We start from the raw sequence: 15201 nt of genomic DNA on the forward strand, positions 1-15201 counted from the left end.
AACTCCTAATTGTCCTTAGTTTCTCAATCTGAATGTCAGCTTCTCAAGGAGTATCCACACTCACCCCTTACCCCATTCATTTTTCATAGCCCTCCTTACGTTCTCCCACTACACTTCCCATGCTGCATAATTATATATTGATTTGATTAATATTAACCGTCATTATTTGCTGACTCTCGTTCCTCCGCCCCTTCACTTTCCCCCACTAGACTGGCAGAGGCTTGCCACCCTCTCCACCCTCCTGCCTTTAGCGCTGCACTTACAGATAGTAAGCGTTCAAGGAAGGCGCTTAATGAGCTAATAAAGGAATCCCGACTCATTCAATCCCCATAACAACTCTATGAGGTAAGCATTTCATCAGACCTAAGGAAGCTGAGAGTCGGGGTGGGCGAGTTGCCCAAGGTACAGGGAAAGGGGAGGAGTCAGGTCCTAAGTCCTGAACCCGATTTTTCCGTTCCTGAACTTTGGCCCCTTTGTGAAAGGGCCAGGGAGAGGGTGGACTTTGAGCCACGAGGTTTGCCACGGATGACACAGGTGATCCACGCAGGGAACCGGAATCAAGAGCTCATCTATGAAGACTAAGGTACGCCCCCTCGGCGCTCAATGAGTAAGGATCACAATCTGCTGCATATGCATGAGGGGACCATGAGACCGTGACTCGGGACTACCCGAGATGCGCCTGATTAAAAATTCTTCGGGCTTGAAGACTTGAGAGCCCCCTCATTTCCTCACAGATACAGAGAAAGTTTTCAAAGGCTCATCTGAGGCGAACATTGTGGGGATATCGGGCGAAGACGACCTAACTTGGAGCTTGTGATCAGGCGTCTTCTGGAGGCAGCCCAATGCCAGGAGGGGTCCTCGGTCTGCTCCACTAGAAGACGAAGGGGGCGTCTCCCCGGCTTCCTGCGGCGTCGGTGGCGAGCTGAGGTGGAGGCAGGCTGCGGCAGCGAAGGCGACAGTGGCGGCGGCGCCATGGCAGGGCTTGCAGGTACCGTGGCGTCGGCCCCCTGGGGACGGGATGAGAGGCCCTCAGTGCGGCGGCGCCGCCATGTTGTCCCTTCGGGGTCACCTTAAGGCGTCGCCCGGTCCCTTTCTGGGGTTTTCCTTCCCCGCACCCAGGGGGCCACCCCTGTCCGGTGTCACGTGATTGCCCTGTGTGGCCCCAGCCCGGACCTTGGGGGTCCTTCCGCGGCCCGAGGGCGAGTCACCAGACCCCTGGGTCTCGTTCTGGCCTCCAAGGTCAGTGCTCGCCTGTCTGTTCCCGGGACGGGACAGGCAGAGTCGGGGAGCGCAGGGCCGAGGGGCGCGACTACCACCTCTTCGGCCCAGGGGCCCATAGCAGGGGGCCCAGCTTCTGAGAGTCCTATTACTCTGTCCCCGCCACTTCAGTAGCATTTTTAAAATCAGAAGGGGTTGTGGGTGAGAGGGGCGAAAGGGGGCCTCCCGCCCCAGGCACCCGCTTTGGTGTCTAAGGTGATGGGGTAATAGGTTGACGCTCTGCTTTGAGTCGCGGGTGTTTCTTACTCTCTCATAACTTTACATCAAGCCTGGACACCCGTTTCCTTTCCCCCAGTATATATGGGGAGTGGCCCTCAAGGGCAGCTGGAGGAACGGAATGCCTGGCACACCAGTGGCCTAGAAAGAATGGGGGATGGGGAACAGTTCTTTTTCCTTACCCCTTCCAAACCTTCTGTATATTCCTTCCAGGCCTCCGTGTCCCTTTTCAATGCTAAATGTTGGGACAGACTGGGGTCTGTCCTAGGGAGGAAATGATCTTTCTGTTTATAGGTTCGGATCGTGTTTTATCCCTTTCAGGGAGCTGGTGTGCTGGGAACAGCTTCTGTTTGCCCTGCCCGACATGGTCCCACCATCCCCTCAGCCTTCTGGACAGCAACACCAAAGCCAGGACAAAAAAAAAAAAAAAGTTCCAGCTTAAGTGCTAATGCCAAGTGTTAGATCTTGTTTGTTTGTTTGTTTCAAATCAGAGACTACTGTCAAGCAAATCTGTTAAAAGATTCAGAGCCCTGGTCAGTTTCCTGTGACCAGATCAATTCCGGATCTGTAATTGGTCTTGTTAGAATTGCTGCCCAAAACAGTGTAGCCTTTTATCTGTAATATGTTGTTTCAAAGAGGAATCTGGAAGTCTGGGTTTGGCTGTCTTTTTTTGTTCTCTTATCTTTGAAACATATGCATTCCATTTCAAGCCTGTCACTGTGTGCTATACCAAGGACCATGTGTTGCCTGCCTCTTTGACTTCCTGTTATGGGAATGCTGAGGAATCTGGATCCTGCTGGGGTATGGGCCCTGTTGGGAGGGAGAAGAGGTGGAGGGGAGGGTGAACAGGATCATTCCCAGAGAAGATGGTGACATGTCTCTGGGGCATACAGAGGAAGTCAGAGATCACCAGGGAAAAAGAGACTGTTGTTAGACTAATGTTTTTTGTGTTGTGTGCGCGTTTGTGCACGTTTAAATCTCTGGGGGTAAAACTAACTGCAGATTCAGAATCTCACTTTAGGGTGCTGGCTCCTGAGTAGATACAAGTTTGAAAATAGATACGTAGCAAATGGCTCACAGCAAACCTGCTCCCTCATCCAATGCAGGTGTAAAAAGCTGTCGCTGTCCTGCAGCTGAAGCTTAAGAAGCTTGTCCCCCCACCTCTTCCTTCCGTCACAATCCAAATACTCCACAGATAGAGATAGCAGTGTCACATAGCACCCCACACCTCTGAAAGTCATGGTACCTAGCCCCCCCCACCCCCCCTTGGAGCTTAACTGGTTAGGCTGAGACACTAACATCCTTCTTGGGGCATTAGTGCCAAGAGTCTTGCCTTTCCAAAGCCATTCCAATCCCCTCACAACTCATCTGCTATATCCTTGGTTTTACAGGGGCAAAGCCTTTTGGGGGTGGTAGAGACAGTTTAGGAAAAAGGGAGGCCTGTGGACTAAGGGCTTACAATAAAATTCTAGTCATTTTTAACTTCTGCCATTGCTCTCTATCAGAATAAAATGTTTTAATGGTATTGCTTCTGGAAAAATTTTTATAAACAAGGTGTGTTTGGACCAGACTTCTAGGCACCACACAGGAATAGAAAGTGGACGCATTCCTTCTGCCTTCTCCAGTGGGTTGTTTGCTGCCAGAACATGAGGGTTTGGGCATGAAGGATGAAAGTGGGGGAGTGGACACTGCACACTCAAGCCCACCCATGTGAATGCAGGCCACCAGGACAGCCCTTGCTTGGAAGTCTGTCATCTCACCATGCCACTTTGATGGATGGATGGAGAAGCCCCACAGATGGGCTTTGCCAAGATTATCTGGAAAGCCCTGGGGCTGCCAGCAGCCTCCTGCCTTTTAAAGGGGGTACAGGAAACTAAGGGGAGCATGCTCTGTCCAGAACAGCCAGACCCTTCCATGCCTGTCTGTCTGAACTCAGCTACCTTATAACTGGGCTGAGGTTAGAGCATGTGGGACAGTGGGGCTGTGGGCATACCCCTGAAGGCTCCGAGGTGAGGCAGTCTTCATTGAGAACACATGTGGAAATGTTCACGGTTCTGTGGGCTTAGTGTGGAAAACCACAGCAACTCCCAGTCTTGAGGCCTGCCATGAAATGGCTTCAGAAGGGAAGTGTGGGCATTGCCTGCTGATGAGTCACCCTGGGGCAAGAGGAGACCCACCTCACCTTCAGGCCAAAGTAGAAGCTGGAGCCACCCAGCATAAGGAAGATGGGAGTCTCTGATTACACATCCCCACCCCAGTCCCCATGGGTCCTGATGGCCACTTTGATGGCAGAGTGTTTCTAGTATCCTGGAGTTCACTGGGGTCTTAGCACTTTTATAGAGGGGAACTGAAGGTGGGGGGTAGGAGATGACCTAGCCAGTTTCCCTGGGCTGATTGATGACAAAGCCCAGTACCAGAACTGAGGTCTGTACCCTCTACCCCCATAATTCTCTGATGTTGTACTAAAGATATAGGCGCCTCTAGAGGCGCTGGCAGTGGGGTTTAGAAACTTAAGGGGTTGCTTAGAGGAGGGGAAGTATCAGGCTCAGGGGGCAAGGTGCTTTGTGCTCCAGAAGTGTTTGCAGCAACTGTGACTAAGGGATTTGAGGAAGTGGCAGAGAGATTTATGGCCCTCCAAATCCTCCCTTGGTGTTGACCCAGGAACAGGTGTGTAGTGACAGGGACACATTAAGCCAGAGACGAGCCTGAACAGGCGGCAGGGCCATTTGGTGAGGCAGTCAGCTAACCCTGTGAAAGGAGTCCTGACTCAAGAGAGTGAAAGAGGGGAGAAAGAAGTCAGGAGCTGAATAGCCAGCCCACCCGCCCACCTACCCTGACATGGCAGGAGAGAGCCCAGGGCCAGGGACCTGGTAAGCACCCCTAAGAATATTGAGGCTAATGCCAGAAGTGGAGAACCCACTAATGGGGAGAGCTAGAGAGAGGTTCCTGGGTGTCAGGGAGGAGACCTGGAGAGTAGTAAGGCAGGGCAGAATGCCCTTGTCGTGGTCCTGGTAGGGGTTATAGGGCCTGGAGGGATAAGCTGGGCAGGGGAGGCACCACACCACACCTCTTATCCGATACTCATTATCAGCCAGTGCCCACCCTGCCCAGTGCTCATTTCCTTGGGGCTCCTAGATGGAGCTAAAGCTCTGTGTTCTGAAGTCCTGAATCACTTCCTTGGTCTATAGTACCCCATCGTGAGGGTTATTCCCACCTTTCTTACCTCCTCCCATCTTTCCTGCCAAGGTCCCGTGTTCCAGGACAAGTGAAGGCATCCACCCGCTCTGGGGAGGGTAAGTGGTCTTTTATTCTGAGACCACAAAAGATGTAGACGTTTCTTTTTGGGGTGGGGAAGCGTTCCTTTATCTCTCAGAACAGTGTTAAGTGAAGATGGAACTGGGTGTGTGAGGGTCCCAGCTTATTCCCCCTTTGTTCCCCCACCCCAACAATGGTGCACCAGCCCAGTCTTAAGAAGTATGTGTTGAAGCCGCAAATGAAGTCACAAGAGACAGCTTTTTGGTGCACCTCCACCACCCCGCAGGGTCCTGGGACACGGTGCGAGATGGGGGAGGTACTGGTTTTTTATTTTTTTGTAGAGGTGGTCCCTGTCCTCCAGGAGCTTACAATCTAGCTGGGGAGACACAACTAATGCACACTTATACAATCAGTACAATTAGCGATTACCACAATATTGACCACAACTGCGTGAGACCAGGGAAAGCAAGATCAGTGAGGGGCTGGGGGCTTGGAGAAGGTGTTTTAGTGAAGATGGGATCATTTACTGGTTGAATAGGTCCAAATTGAGTGACATTTCTTTGGGGTGGGCTCAGGAGGCCGTGGGGGGGGGAGGGAATTGAGGGAGCAAAGGCAGCAAGGCTGGAATGCATGAGTTGTTGGCGAGGGACAGTGAGCGGGCCCCACTCTGTTTCTTACCCCTCCTCCCTCACTCTCGCCCTCAAGTCCCGCCACAGAGGCACGCAGCTGGTGCCTTGTCTGCTGCATCGGGGTTCAGGGCTTCGGCTGGTGATGCTGGAATGTCCATTCTGCTGGCTGGTGCGGTTGTCAGGATCTCTGTGGTGGGGCCTGTTGGCATGGCCGTGGCTGCAGGGCTGGGATGGCACTGTCCCGACTTGGTCCAGATCAGAATGCATTGCCTGTGCCCAGATCTCAGGGGTATGCTCCCCCCACCCCCCCTCCTCCCTCTACCCCGCCCAGCAGTTGGAGGGGTGCAAAGGGGTTTGGAAGGGATCTGGTATTGTCGTCATTGTCGGTGCTGCTTCTCCGGGGGCCTACCGGCCCCTCACTGACCTTGGCAAATGCTCCTCTGGCGAGAGAGCACAGGGGACCCCCCATTCCTGCGCGGCACTGGCTCCCATGCTGGCCGAGAAGCACAGGAGCACCTGGTGACAAGGCCGCCCAGGGCTGGGGGCTGGGGCCTCAGTTGGGGGCTCGCTGCCGGCGCTCTCCCAGCACCTGCCGCCCGGTCCTCGACACCGTGTACGCCAGCTTCTGCAGGGAGTACCTGAACACCTGCAGCGAGAGACCCGGGACCTGCCCTTAGAGGCAGGCACCCGCAGCGAGTCTGCAGCGCTGCCGTGCCCGCCCCCACCCCACCCCCTGCCCCGCCTGCCGGTCGGACTTAGAGAGGCAGGCGCGGGCGCAGCTTGTCCACGAGTCAGGGCAGCTGGAGCTTTTCCAACTGTGCTGAAGGCTGCATGGCAGCAAGCTGATTGGACCCACAACTTAGGTATACCTCACTTCTCGCAATGGGCTGTGTCCCTGGAGGATTTCGAAAAGCGAATCCTACCCAGTAAATGCAGCATTCCAGGAACACCTTGAAGGAAATATGCGATTCCTTTGGCAAAGGATTCCTTTAGCAGGGAATTCTTCCTGCAAGGGGTGCTTTTAGGGCAAATGATCTCATGGGCAAAGTGCTTTCTTCTGATTTATTTTTACAAAGCACTCTGTCTCTATTTGATTTTTTTTAACAAAGCGAATTGTCAAAATTGGAAGCGCTTTTTTTCTCTCCCATTTTTCCTGCAAAGAACCTTCTCTAATTGTTTGCTTCAAAGCGCTTTTTATCCGATTCATTTTTTTTCTTTTAGCTCCTTTGTCTAATTTTTTCTGCAATGCGCTTTTTATCTAATGCATTTTTTTCTGCCAAGTGCTTTTGCCTGATTTATTTTTCCTGCAATGCGCATTTTCTCTAATTCATTTTTTTTCCCGCAAATTACTTTTCTCTTAATTCGTTGTGGGTTTTTATGAAGTGCTTTTTTTTTCCTGAGAAGTGCCTTTTTCTAACTTATTTTTGGTTCCACCTTCGCAAGCGCTATATATATATATATATATATATATATATTGTTTTAAAGAAATTTCCCCGCAATGCGCAGTTTTTTAAGGCAGAAAATTTTGCTATGCGAGCGTAAAGTCTCTTCGCAAAACAGAAGTGCCCCGCCTCCCTCCTGGGGTAGAGTCTGGGGTGTAGCGGGTTTTTCTTACCGCGTTGGTCGCTAAGAGCCTCGGCGATCGTCAGCGGCTGGCGCCCGCCGCGCCCCAACTCTTTGTTCCCGGCTGGGCGCGGGCGCACTGGGAAGGGTCTGCGCGAGGAGGAGGGCGCAGGGAACGCGCGGGGGCACGCGGTGCCGACCGCGGCACTCGGGCAAGCAGGGATCGCGGCAATAAGGATAGGAAGGGTCTGGGAGGCGGCAATTGCGACGTGGGCCTGCCGGTTAAGGGGGCGCGCATTGGGACCCCTCGCCCACCCGGAACCTGGGCACACTTACCTGCAGCAGCACGCGGAAAATGTACCAGCCGATGATGAGCAGCTCAGCTGAGGCTGCCGCCACTGCCGCCATGGTTCCAAGAGTGGTGGGTGAGTGGTTGAGAGCGTGCGTGGTTCGGCAAGGTCCGCCGATCTCTCGGAGTCCGCTGTTGGGCGCACTGCCGCAGCCGCGGTGGCCGCGCCTTAAGTATCCGCCCGCCAGCCAAGTGCGCATGCGCGTTTGGGGGTGTCCATTGAGGAGGGGTGGCCGGGGGCGCTCCTCATTCGCCAGCAGAGGAAAAAATAATCCATCTGCTCTTTCCACACCGACCCCCGCCTCCTGAGTTCCATCTTAGCCCCTTTCCAGAAGATTCCGCTGTGCCCGCTTTTGAATTTTAGTGTAAAATGGAGGGGAACTGCAACTCTTGAGTAGAGCAAAGGGCTGGAGTAGGGGGTGCACGCCTTTTGGCACGGAACTCCTCGGAGCTGTGGCCTGCAAATTCGAGCCCAGTGTCCAGTGGCACACCAGGACCCCACCTTGGGCACGGGTGGAAAACCAGGAAAACCTAACTTAGGGATCATCTGCCCCGCAGAGCAAAAAAAAAAAAAAGTGCCCCTTACCGGAGCCTTGGCTTCATAGGCCCCTGGTCAGTACTCTCACTCTGGTATTTGATGTGCTGTAAGCCCGTGTCCTCTGCTTCCCGAGAGTCCCTGAGCACGGAACTTTTCTCTGATTCTTTGCCTCCCGCTTACGGTTACTACCACGGCGACGGTAGAAAGGAACAGAGCCAGGGCACCGTGCTCTAGGCGCAAAAGTGGTAGTCACCGGGTATCCACCCTGTGGGAGGAATGCGGGAGGGATTGGCCCCTTTGTGTGCGCGGAAAGGATGGGATGAGCTTTCCAAGAAGTCGGAAAATGGTCCAGGATCATTTCTGCTGGACAGGTCTTTTCAACCTCTCTCTCCTGCTCCCCTCCCCCCAGGCCCTGGTAGGTCTTAACGCAGTCAGCGAGGTTCTTTGTACCCGTTGCACTGGGCAGCTGGAGCTTGGAATGGGGTTTTGCTACCGCCACCAGAGGGTTGTGGCTGCCGCAGGTCCATTTCCAGGCACAGCGGGGAAGACCGGAACGCGGTCCGCGAGCTCAGCCCCAGCGCACTGGTGGCCCGCCACTGGAGAGCGCCTCCCCAGCAAGCTTCCTAGCACAGGGGCCAAATGGCATTTGCCCCTATGTGGATAGAAAATTAATTTTGATTAAAAGCTCACAGAGGTCAGGTTCTATACAGTGCCAGCAGCAGATGGAAAGTGTAAGTGATCCAAGTGAGGTCAGTTTGGTTGAAGTGGCATGGTGATTTTTTTTTTTCCTACATTGGCTTTTGAAGAAGCTGGCTGGTTTTGGCAAAATGATGCTGGGCTGCCATTCTAAAAGAAAATATTTGGTAGTGCTGCCACCGCCGCCTCGCAGAGCATGCAAGGATCCATTGCCTGCGGGCTCCAGTTGGCAGTGCAGTGCTTTAACTCTCCCCTGAGCACCTGCTGTGACATTATAGATACAGAACCAAACCCTGTTCTTATTTTGTGGGGGCACAGCACGGAGCCCATGGCCATTGGGGGGCAACCACAGGGCGGTATTGTGAGGTCTGGGCCCCTTGAGGACGGGCTGCAGCCCCAGGAGGCGATACATGATCTCTGCTGGGCAGGGCCCAGGCAAAGCCAGTCCACTGTGCCAGACCTGCCCGAAGAGCCCTCTGGCCCAACTCCCTGACAAGCCCGGGGGAGATAACCCAAGAGCTTCCTGAAATGGTGATGTGGAGAGGAGTAGACTTCCATGGGTGGGCAGGGAGGAAAGGGCATTCACATTTGCTGTTGTTAACCATGATCCATTTTCCCAAATAAGTATACATTCTGTTCCTGTTTTTTTTTTTTTTTGTCTGTCTGTCTGTCTGTCTGTCTGTTTTTTGTCTGTTTGTCTGTTGTGTTGACTTTTCTCTTCAGGATCCGTGCTGCCTTGGTGATCCCGGGCTGACAGCCAGAGAGCACAGCGGCTCAGCTCCTGGAGAGTGAGGGTTGAAGAAAGCGGAGGGCAGCTGCCTGCGCCCCCTGGCTCCCATTAGGTCGGTTCCTGCAGCGGTGCCCGGTGGCCTTGGTGAAGGCCCTGCCCAGCAGAGATCATGTATTGCCTCCAGTGGCTGCTGCCCGTCCTTCTCATCCCCAAGCCCCTCAACCCCGCCCTGTGGTTCAGCCACTCCATGTTCATGGGCTTTTACCTGCTCAGCTTCCTCCTGGAGCGGAAGCCTTGCACAATCTGTGCCTTGGTTTTCCTGGCAGCCCTGTTCCTCATCTGCTATAGCTGCTGGGGAAACTGTTTCCTGTACCACTGCTCTGATTCCCCGCTTCCGGAATCGGCGCACGACCCCGGCGTTGTGGGCACCTAACAGCCTGCCCAGTTAGCTTTCCAAGGAAGCAGAAGATGGGAGGGGAGGCATTGACATAGGTCATAAAGCATTGGAGTTTCAAATCCCGCAGCCCCGCGGGTGCCACATTCCTGACGGCGCCTTTCTTGGCCTGTGATGTTTTATCCTTATAATGTGAATAATGGCACTGACCGGTGCTTTTATTGTAGAGTCCTATAGTCGTGGGTGGTCTTGTGATTGTGTGTGTTCTGTCCCCATCTCGGTCCCCCCACCCCTCCCACAGGCTGGCAGGATGGTCACTCCCCTCGCCTCATTCCTGCGAGGAGTCTGCGCCCATCCTGGTACACCGTCCCAGCATGACCTGGGCAGATAAGATGCCAGTCTCGTCACTTCTGTGACCCCTCCTTGTCAGGGTCTCTTACCGTACCAGAATGTTACCATCCCCTCAGTCCCTGTCCTGGTTTCCCTTTAGTTCTCTCCTACCCCTTTCCTTTTTGGGGGAGCACCTGTCCAAGACAGGGCTCATTTTTGCACTTATCTCGAATTTAAAGAGATTGCTGACGCCCGAGAGCCTCGCTTTTTCATCCTTCTTTCCCTGGTCAGCAGCCCAGACAGAAACGTGTCTTGACTGTTTGTTGTCCACAAATCTGCAGTATTTTCTCCACTTCATTTTTAAGAAAGAAGTAACATATCTGTTGCTCTTTCACCTGAGTGTCTGGGCTCACGCTTACCAGCCCAGCCTCACTTTCTTTGCCCTTCCTCCTGCCTTTCTCAATTGTCCCCAGGAGGGGGGGCCTCACCGTGTCTCCTGTGCATGCTCTGCAGGATTGAGGTGTGGTGTGTTCATGTAGATGTAGCAGTCCCAGAGTGAATGGAAGAGTACTCGGAAGAGTTTCATAACAGCCATGATCCCCTTGATAGGTGTTTGGATATTTTTGGTGTGCCGTGAGTGTGTGTGTGTGTGTGTGTGTGTGTGTGTGTGTGTGTGTGTGTATACAAATATATGTGTATATTCCTTTTAAAGAAGCTTTATCAAACGTGTTCTGATTTTGAGGTTTAGCAATAGCTAGCTATAGTAGGTGCTGCTACAGTTTTTATTTAGCATGGGGATTGCAGGGTGACCAGCTCACTGGACTCCGTGGTGGTTCAGACAAGACAGAGGGGAGCAGTGGCCATCGTCCTTGTGCCAGGAGTTCCTTCAGTCCTGCGCATATAGACTGTACGTTATGAAGAATACACAGGAAGACTTTGTGACTGTCACTCGCTTTTTGCTTCTTCTGCGCTTCAGTAACAAGTGTTGGCAAATGAGACTTTCTCCTGGCCCCTGCCCACTGGGGACCAGCAATGGTTGTCCGTCCAGTCTCAGTCACCCATCTTTCTCTTGCCTGAGTGGGAAGGGCGGTGGGCCAGGCAGAGGACAGAACTGGAGGCAGTCCATCTAGGGAATGGGACCGTGAGGCCACACTTGTGGAACATTTGGACTGCTATTCTGGAGCTTTTATTTTCGGTGTGTTCGTTGCACAGCTGTTTGAAATGTTTAATAAAGCTTTATAAACTTTACTTTGTGGTTTTATGTGGCTGCAGTCCATTTGGGTTGTGGTGTTGGATTTCTGAGTTGGTATGGGGCAGGGGGTAGCATGGAGGGGCTGAGTCCTTGGCGCCAGAGTACCTTAGCCCGAAAATTTGATCTGTTCTCTGGAGAGCAGATGGTGGGGTTGGGGGAGGGGAGGAGGGGGCAGGCCAGGCGGTGAACAGGAGGGAGTCTGAAAGTTTTTAGAGATGAGACATTTGTGTTTCTCAGCTCCCATGGCCTCTCGCCTGAAACTGTTTCCCTCCATAGGAGAGTTGAGTAACCGATCCCTTGACAAACAACTTAGGACAGCTGGAGCTCTAATCATCAAGGATTTTTATGGTGCTGCTTTTGAAGTAAAAATAAAGTGAAACCCCTTATGGCATTTCAAGTGGAAAAATAAATAAGAGTGGCCTCCAACCAGGGGGCTTAAGGTGATGGCTGGAAGTGCCAGAGTGTGGCGGGTCCCTGTTGTTGATGGGCACGTGCTCCTGTGGCTCTGACCTTTGAGACAAAGCAGGTAGCTTGTCAGGGACCTGGGCTGGGTGTCCACCTCTCAGTCTCTTTTCCTTCGAGAAAACCTAACTGGAATACTGCTCTCCAAAGCACAGTGCTGTTATAAGGGTTTCTGGAGATAACAGTTGCAAAAGGGCTTTGGTAATTTCATAGAAGGTCACATGTCTTATCTTGATTTTTAATTTATTGCCGTAAAGTTTTGTGTTATTTTCTCCTGCCCCTTTTAAATCTCCCCATTGTCAGTTTGTCCCCTTTCTCATTCCTAGCATTGTTGCTTGTCCATGCTTTCTCTTTCCTTGACCAAAACTTGCCAAGAGTTATCCATTTTAAAGGTATTTTCAAAGAACTGAACTTGTATTGATTATATCTGCTGAGTATTTTCTGCCTGATCTTTTTGTGCTTTTACCTCTGAATTCTTCTTTTCTGGGTTTCTGGATATATTTCGTGGTTCAGCAAAGTCTTGACAAGCTGAAAAGTCCTACCCGTGGAAAGGAGAGTTTATTCAGCAAACATTGAGCCCCTGTACGAGGCTTGCTGGGGATTTCAGGGGCAAGACCCAGGCCTGACCCTCCAGGAGCGCATGATTCTAGCCTAGTGGGGAAGACTTAAGAAAATAGACAATTGCAAATTCCAAAAACAAAACAAGCAAACAAAAAAGGCTTTTGTGGCCCCACTCTCCTGTGGAGGCACCTGGATGATAAATGAAGCCAAGATTATTGTTTATTTTGCTCTCCCTCAGAAAGCAGCTTTCTGTCGTAGGTCAAGCCTGCTTAAGTGTTACAAACAGGCCTCCTTCTGAAAGATGTGTGGCACTTTCCAGCAGGGAGCCCGCAGCCCACTCCCCCCGCCCCCCACAAGGTGACTGCCAAATCAGCATTCCGTCTGCCCCGCAGTGCGCAGTGCGGTGCGGCTTTCCACCTTGACCCTGCCTCCTCTTCCTGAAACACCTTTCAGGAAAGTGAAAAGTAGATACCTCTTCTGGAAAAAAGCAGGGGCACCGGGCCTTAGAAAATCACGCTCTGCAATCCCTCTGGTTGCTGTGGCTTCCAGTATGAGACGGTTGCTCACGGGGTACCTGCTAACCGCAGACCCCACGAGGCCTTGGGCTGGACTTCTGTCAGAACTGGTCTATACCCTGCTCTGGACCTCTGTTTCCTTATAGGTAAAATGTGGTCTTTGGAGCAAACAGTTCCTAGCTCTAAATACTGGGAATCCTTCTTCCTAGGATCTTAAGGTGCTCCTGGATACACCTGAAGAAGGTGACTGAGCTCTGGGAAGCTGGCAGTGCCCCTGCAGGACAGCCTGCATATGCTTTCTGCTTTAGTCAGTGTACCATGTGACCCCAGATATGCCTCTGTCAGGAAGCCTTCCTGAACTTCGTCCCTTCCTCTTCATAGTGACTGGGTTCCTCCCGCCCTTCAAGGGAACCTGCACTGTTACTCAGTCAGGGGGTACTTACCAGAATCTGTGTAGGGGCTAGGCCTGGGGGCCACACGAGGTGGATATCCCTGCCCTTAGGGCGTCATCCAGGCTAATGGGAAAGGGCATGACCTTGGGCAGACAGTCCCACTGATATGTATAAAACTATGAATTGTGGCAGATGCTATAATAGGAGTCTAAAAGGGGATCTGATGCAGGGCGGGGAAGGATTGGTGTTCAGGCTGAGACCTGAGGACAAATATAAATGTTTGAGCAGTGAAATAATACATGAGATGTTATTTCTCAGCATCTCATCAAGCATCTCTGTTCTTGCAGATAAAGAAATGGGACTGAAAGTAAAATGAAGGGCCACCAGTATCTGGCTGTCTTAGAATCAGCTCAGACGGCTTTTGGCAATAGAGGTCAGGCTGTTCAAAGCTTTGAGGACTCTGCTGGGAGATACTGAGGGGCCGAAGGCTGACATCCTGGTGGCGGGCCCCAAAACAGTCCCGAGAACTCTTCAGTTTCCAGCTGACTGGAACCATCACAAACGAGGATCTGGTGGGAATAGGGGATAACCCAATCAGAACAGCATTTTTAAGGTGGGATTCTTTCAGCAAGGAATGGGCCAGCTAGCATTTGAGCAGTGAAAGCTACAGGGCTGTCAAGAAGGCCATTGCCCTGTCCAGCTCCCTGGGAACAGGGAGAAGGAGATCTCAGGCATGCCGGTGGGTGGGGAAGTAAGGGCAGGAGCTGGGGCGGGAGAGGGATGGAGAAAGGTGATGGAAGGAAGCCTGCCTCCCATTGAACCGCTGCAGGAAAGGAGGCCAGAGGAGGGTTGTCACCAGTGTCCAATCCCAATCCCCCACAGCCAGTGCAAAACTTGCCCCTCACCCCCCACCTGCCCCATAATGAGTGAAAGGGTCACCACTCTGAAAAGAGGGAAGAACTAAGAAGTGCTCTCCTCAGCAAGTGGTGGAAGGTGATCCTGACTCAGACGGGCTGGTCCAGCCTCCGCCCAGCACCTGCCTCCCCAGTGTCTTCCCGAAAGCCAGAAGAGGGGCAGTTTGGTCTGCCAAGCTTCAGAGAGAGAAGTCAGTAGCTTGAGAAAAACTGATTATAGAGTGGGTTTGGGGAAGGGAGAAACCTGGCCAAGCAACAGCTGAAGGAAGTCCTTGGTTTTTGGGGTACTGGGACCCAAACAGTGGGTGGGAATAGACTTGGGGAACAGTGTAGGACGAACAAACCTTGAGAGGCGAGGCTTCAGGGAGCCCCGGGTCCTATGCCCCCCGCCTTTGTGACCATACCTCCCAGAGCCTGTTTCCTCACCTAGAAAATGGATATTATAATATCCACCATAGCCTGGCTCAAGATGGAGTCTTCACAAATATTCCCTGTCTTCTGTGGCCCTCTACCTCCAGCCCTTACTGGGCTCAAGCCTCTTAGGGATGCGATCTGATCATCCAACTCTCCTGCTCATTCGTTCATGCCAGGAGCGTTTGCCAGGCCCTATGCCAAGCTCTGAGAAGCTGATGCAGAACAAGACCATGTCAGCCTTGAGCTCAGCTCAGTGAGAGGGCGGCCCCCCGGCGGCCCCATTGCAGTGCCATATCTGGCCTCACCTCTTTTCCTGGGCAGCTGGGAGTCTACACTTGGCCGGCTCACCACTTCTTCCAAAGCTAAACCCTCAAGCCAATTCCCTGCCCCACACTGGTGGTTGCAGCCCTCTAAGGGGGCCTGATCCCCACCCACCTCATGTCCCATGTGACTTTGCTGTCCTCTGCTCACTCTTTTCCAGGCCTCTGTTTCCCCATGTGTATGCCCAGGAGGGGACTGGACGGGAAGTCTTTAACATTTCCAAAGCCATCAGTTAACTTCACCCTTGTTATTTCATTACCCTTGTTACTTCTTAGAGATAGAGAGTGAAAGAAAGTATGTTACAATAAGCAAGTGTTTAATGAAAGGATTTTTTGCATTAAAGAATAAACTTCAAATCTATTGGGTGCAGAATCTTAGAGTCTCAGGGCACA

At 52.4% G+C, this 15201-nt stretch overlaps 2 protein-coding genes across 5 annotated transcripts; one reads left to right on the plus strand and one right to left on the minus strand.

Annotated features, from left to right (window-relative positions):
• The first annotated feature begins 408 nt into the window (after window positions 1-408).
• BLCAP (BLCAP apoptosis inducing factor) lies at window positions 409-11226 on the plus strand. The gene is made up of 3 exons (XM_025876489.2): window positions 409-583; window positions 735-988; window positions 9248-11226. Exon 3 carries the CDS (start codon window positions 9424-9426, stop codon window positions 9685-9687), a length of 264 nt encoding a protein of 87 aa, XP_025732274.1. The 5' UTR covers window positions 409-583; window positions 735-988; window positions 9248-9423; the 3' UTR covers window positions 9688-11226.
• On the minus strand, window positions 5008-7422 carry NNAT (neuronatin). 4 transcript variants are annotated; one of them, XM_073880453.1, is made up of 4 exons: window positions 7278-7422; window positions 6994-7189; window positions 6248-6328; window positions 5967-6024 (listed from the first exon to the last, which is right to left on the minus strand). In XM_073880453.1, the coding sequence occupies exons 1-3, from the start codon at window positions 7347-7349 to the stop codon at window positions 6249-6251; spliced, it is 348 nt and encodes a 115-aa protein (XP_073736554.1). In that variant the 5' UTR covers window positions 7350-7422; the 3' UTR covers window positions 5967-6024; window position 6248. The 4 variants fall into 4 exon arrangements, with proteins under 4 accessions (XP_073736553.1, XP_025731764.2, XP_025731765.2 ...); XM_073880452.1 differs by lacking the exon at window positions 6994-7189 and having other exon boundaries at window positions 5008-6024; window positions 6253-6328; XM_025875979.2 differs by lacking the exon at window positions 6994-7189 and having other exon boundaries at window positions 5800-6024.
• Window positions 11227-15201: the final 3975 nt, after the last annotated feature.

The sequence above is a fragment of the Callorhinus ursinus genome, unplaced genomic scaffold, assembly GCF_003265705.2.
Source record: "Callorhinus ursinus isolate GAN/ISIS: 27379988/994484 unplaced genomic scaffold, GSC_fseal_2.0 scaffold38, whole genome shotgun sequence".
In the NCBI taxonomy this organism is placed as follows: Eukaryota; Metazoa; Chordata; class Mammalia; order Carnivora; family Otariidae; genus Callorhinus; species Callorhinus ursinus.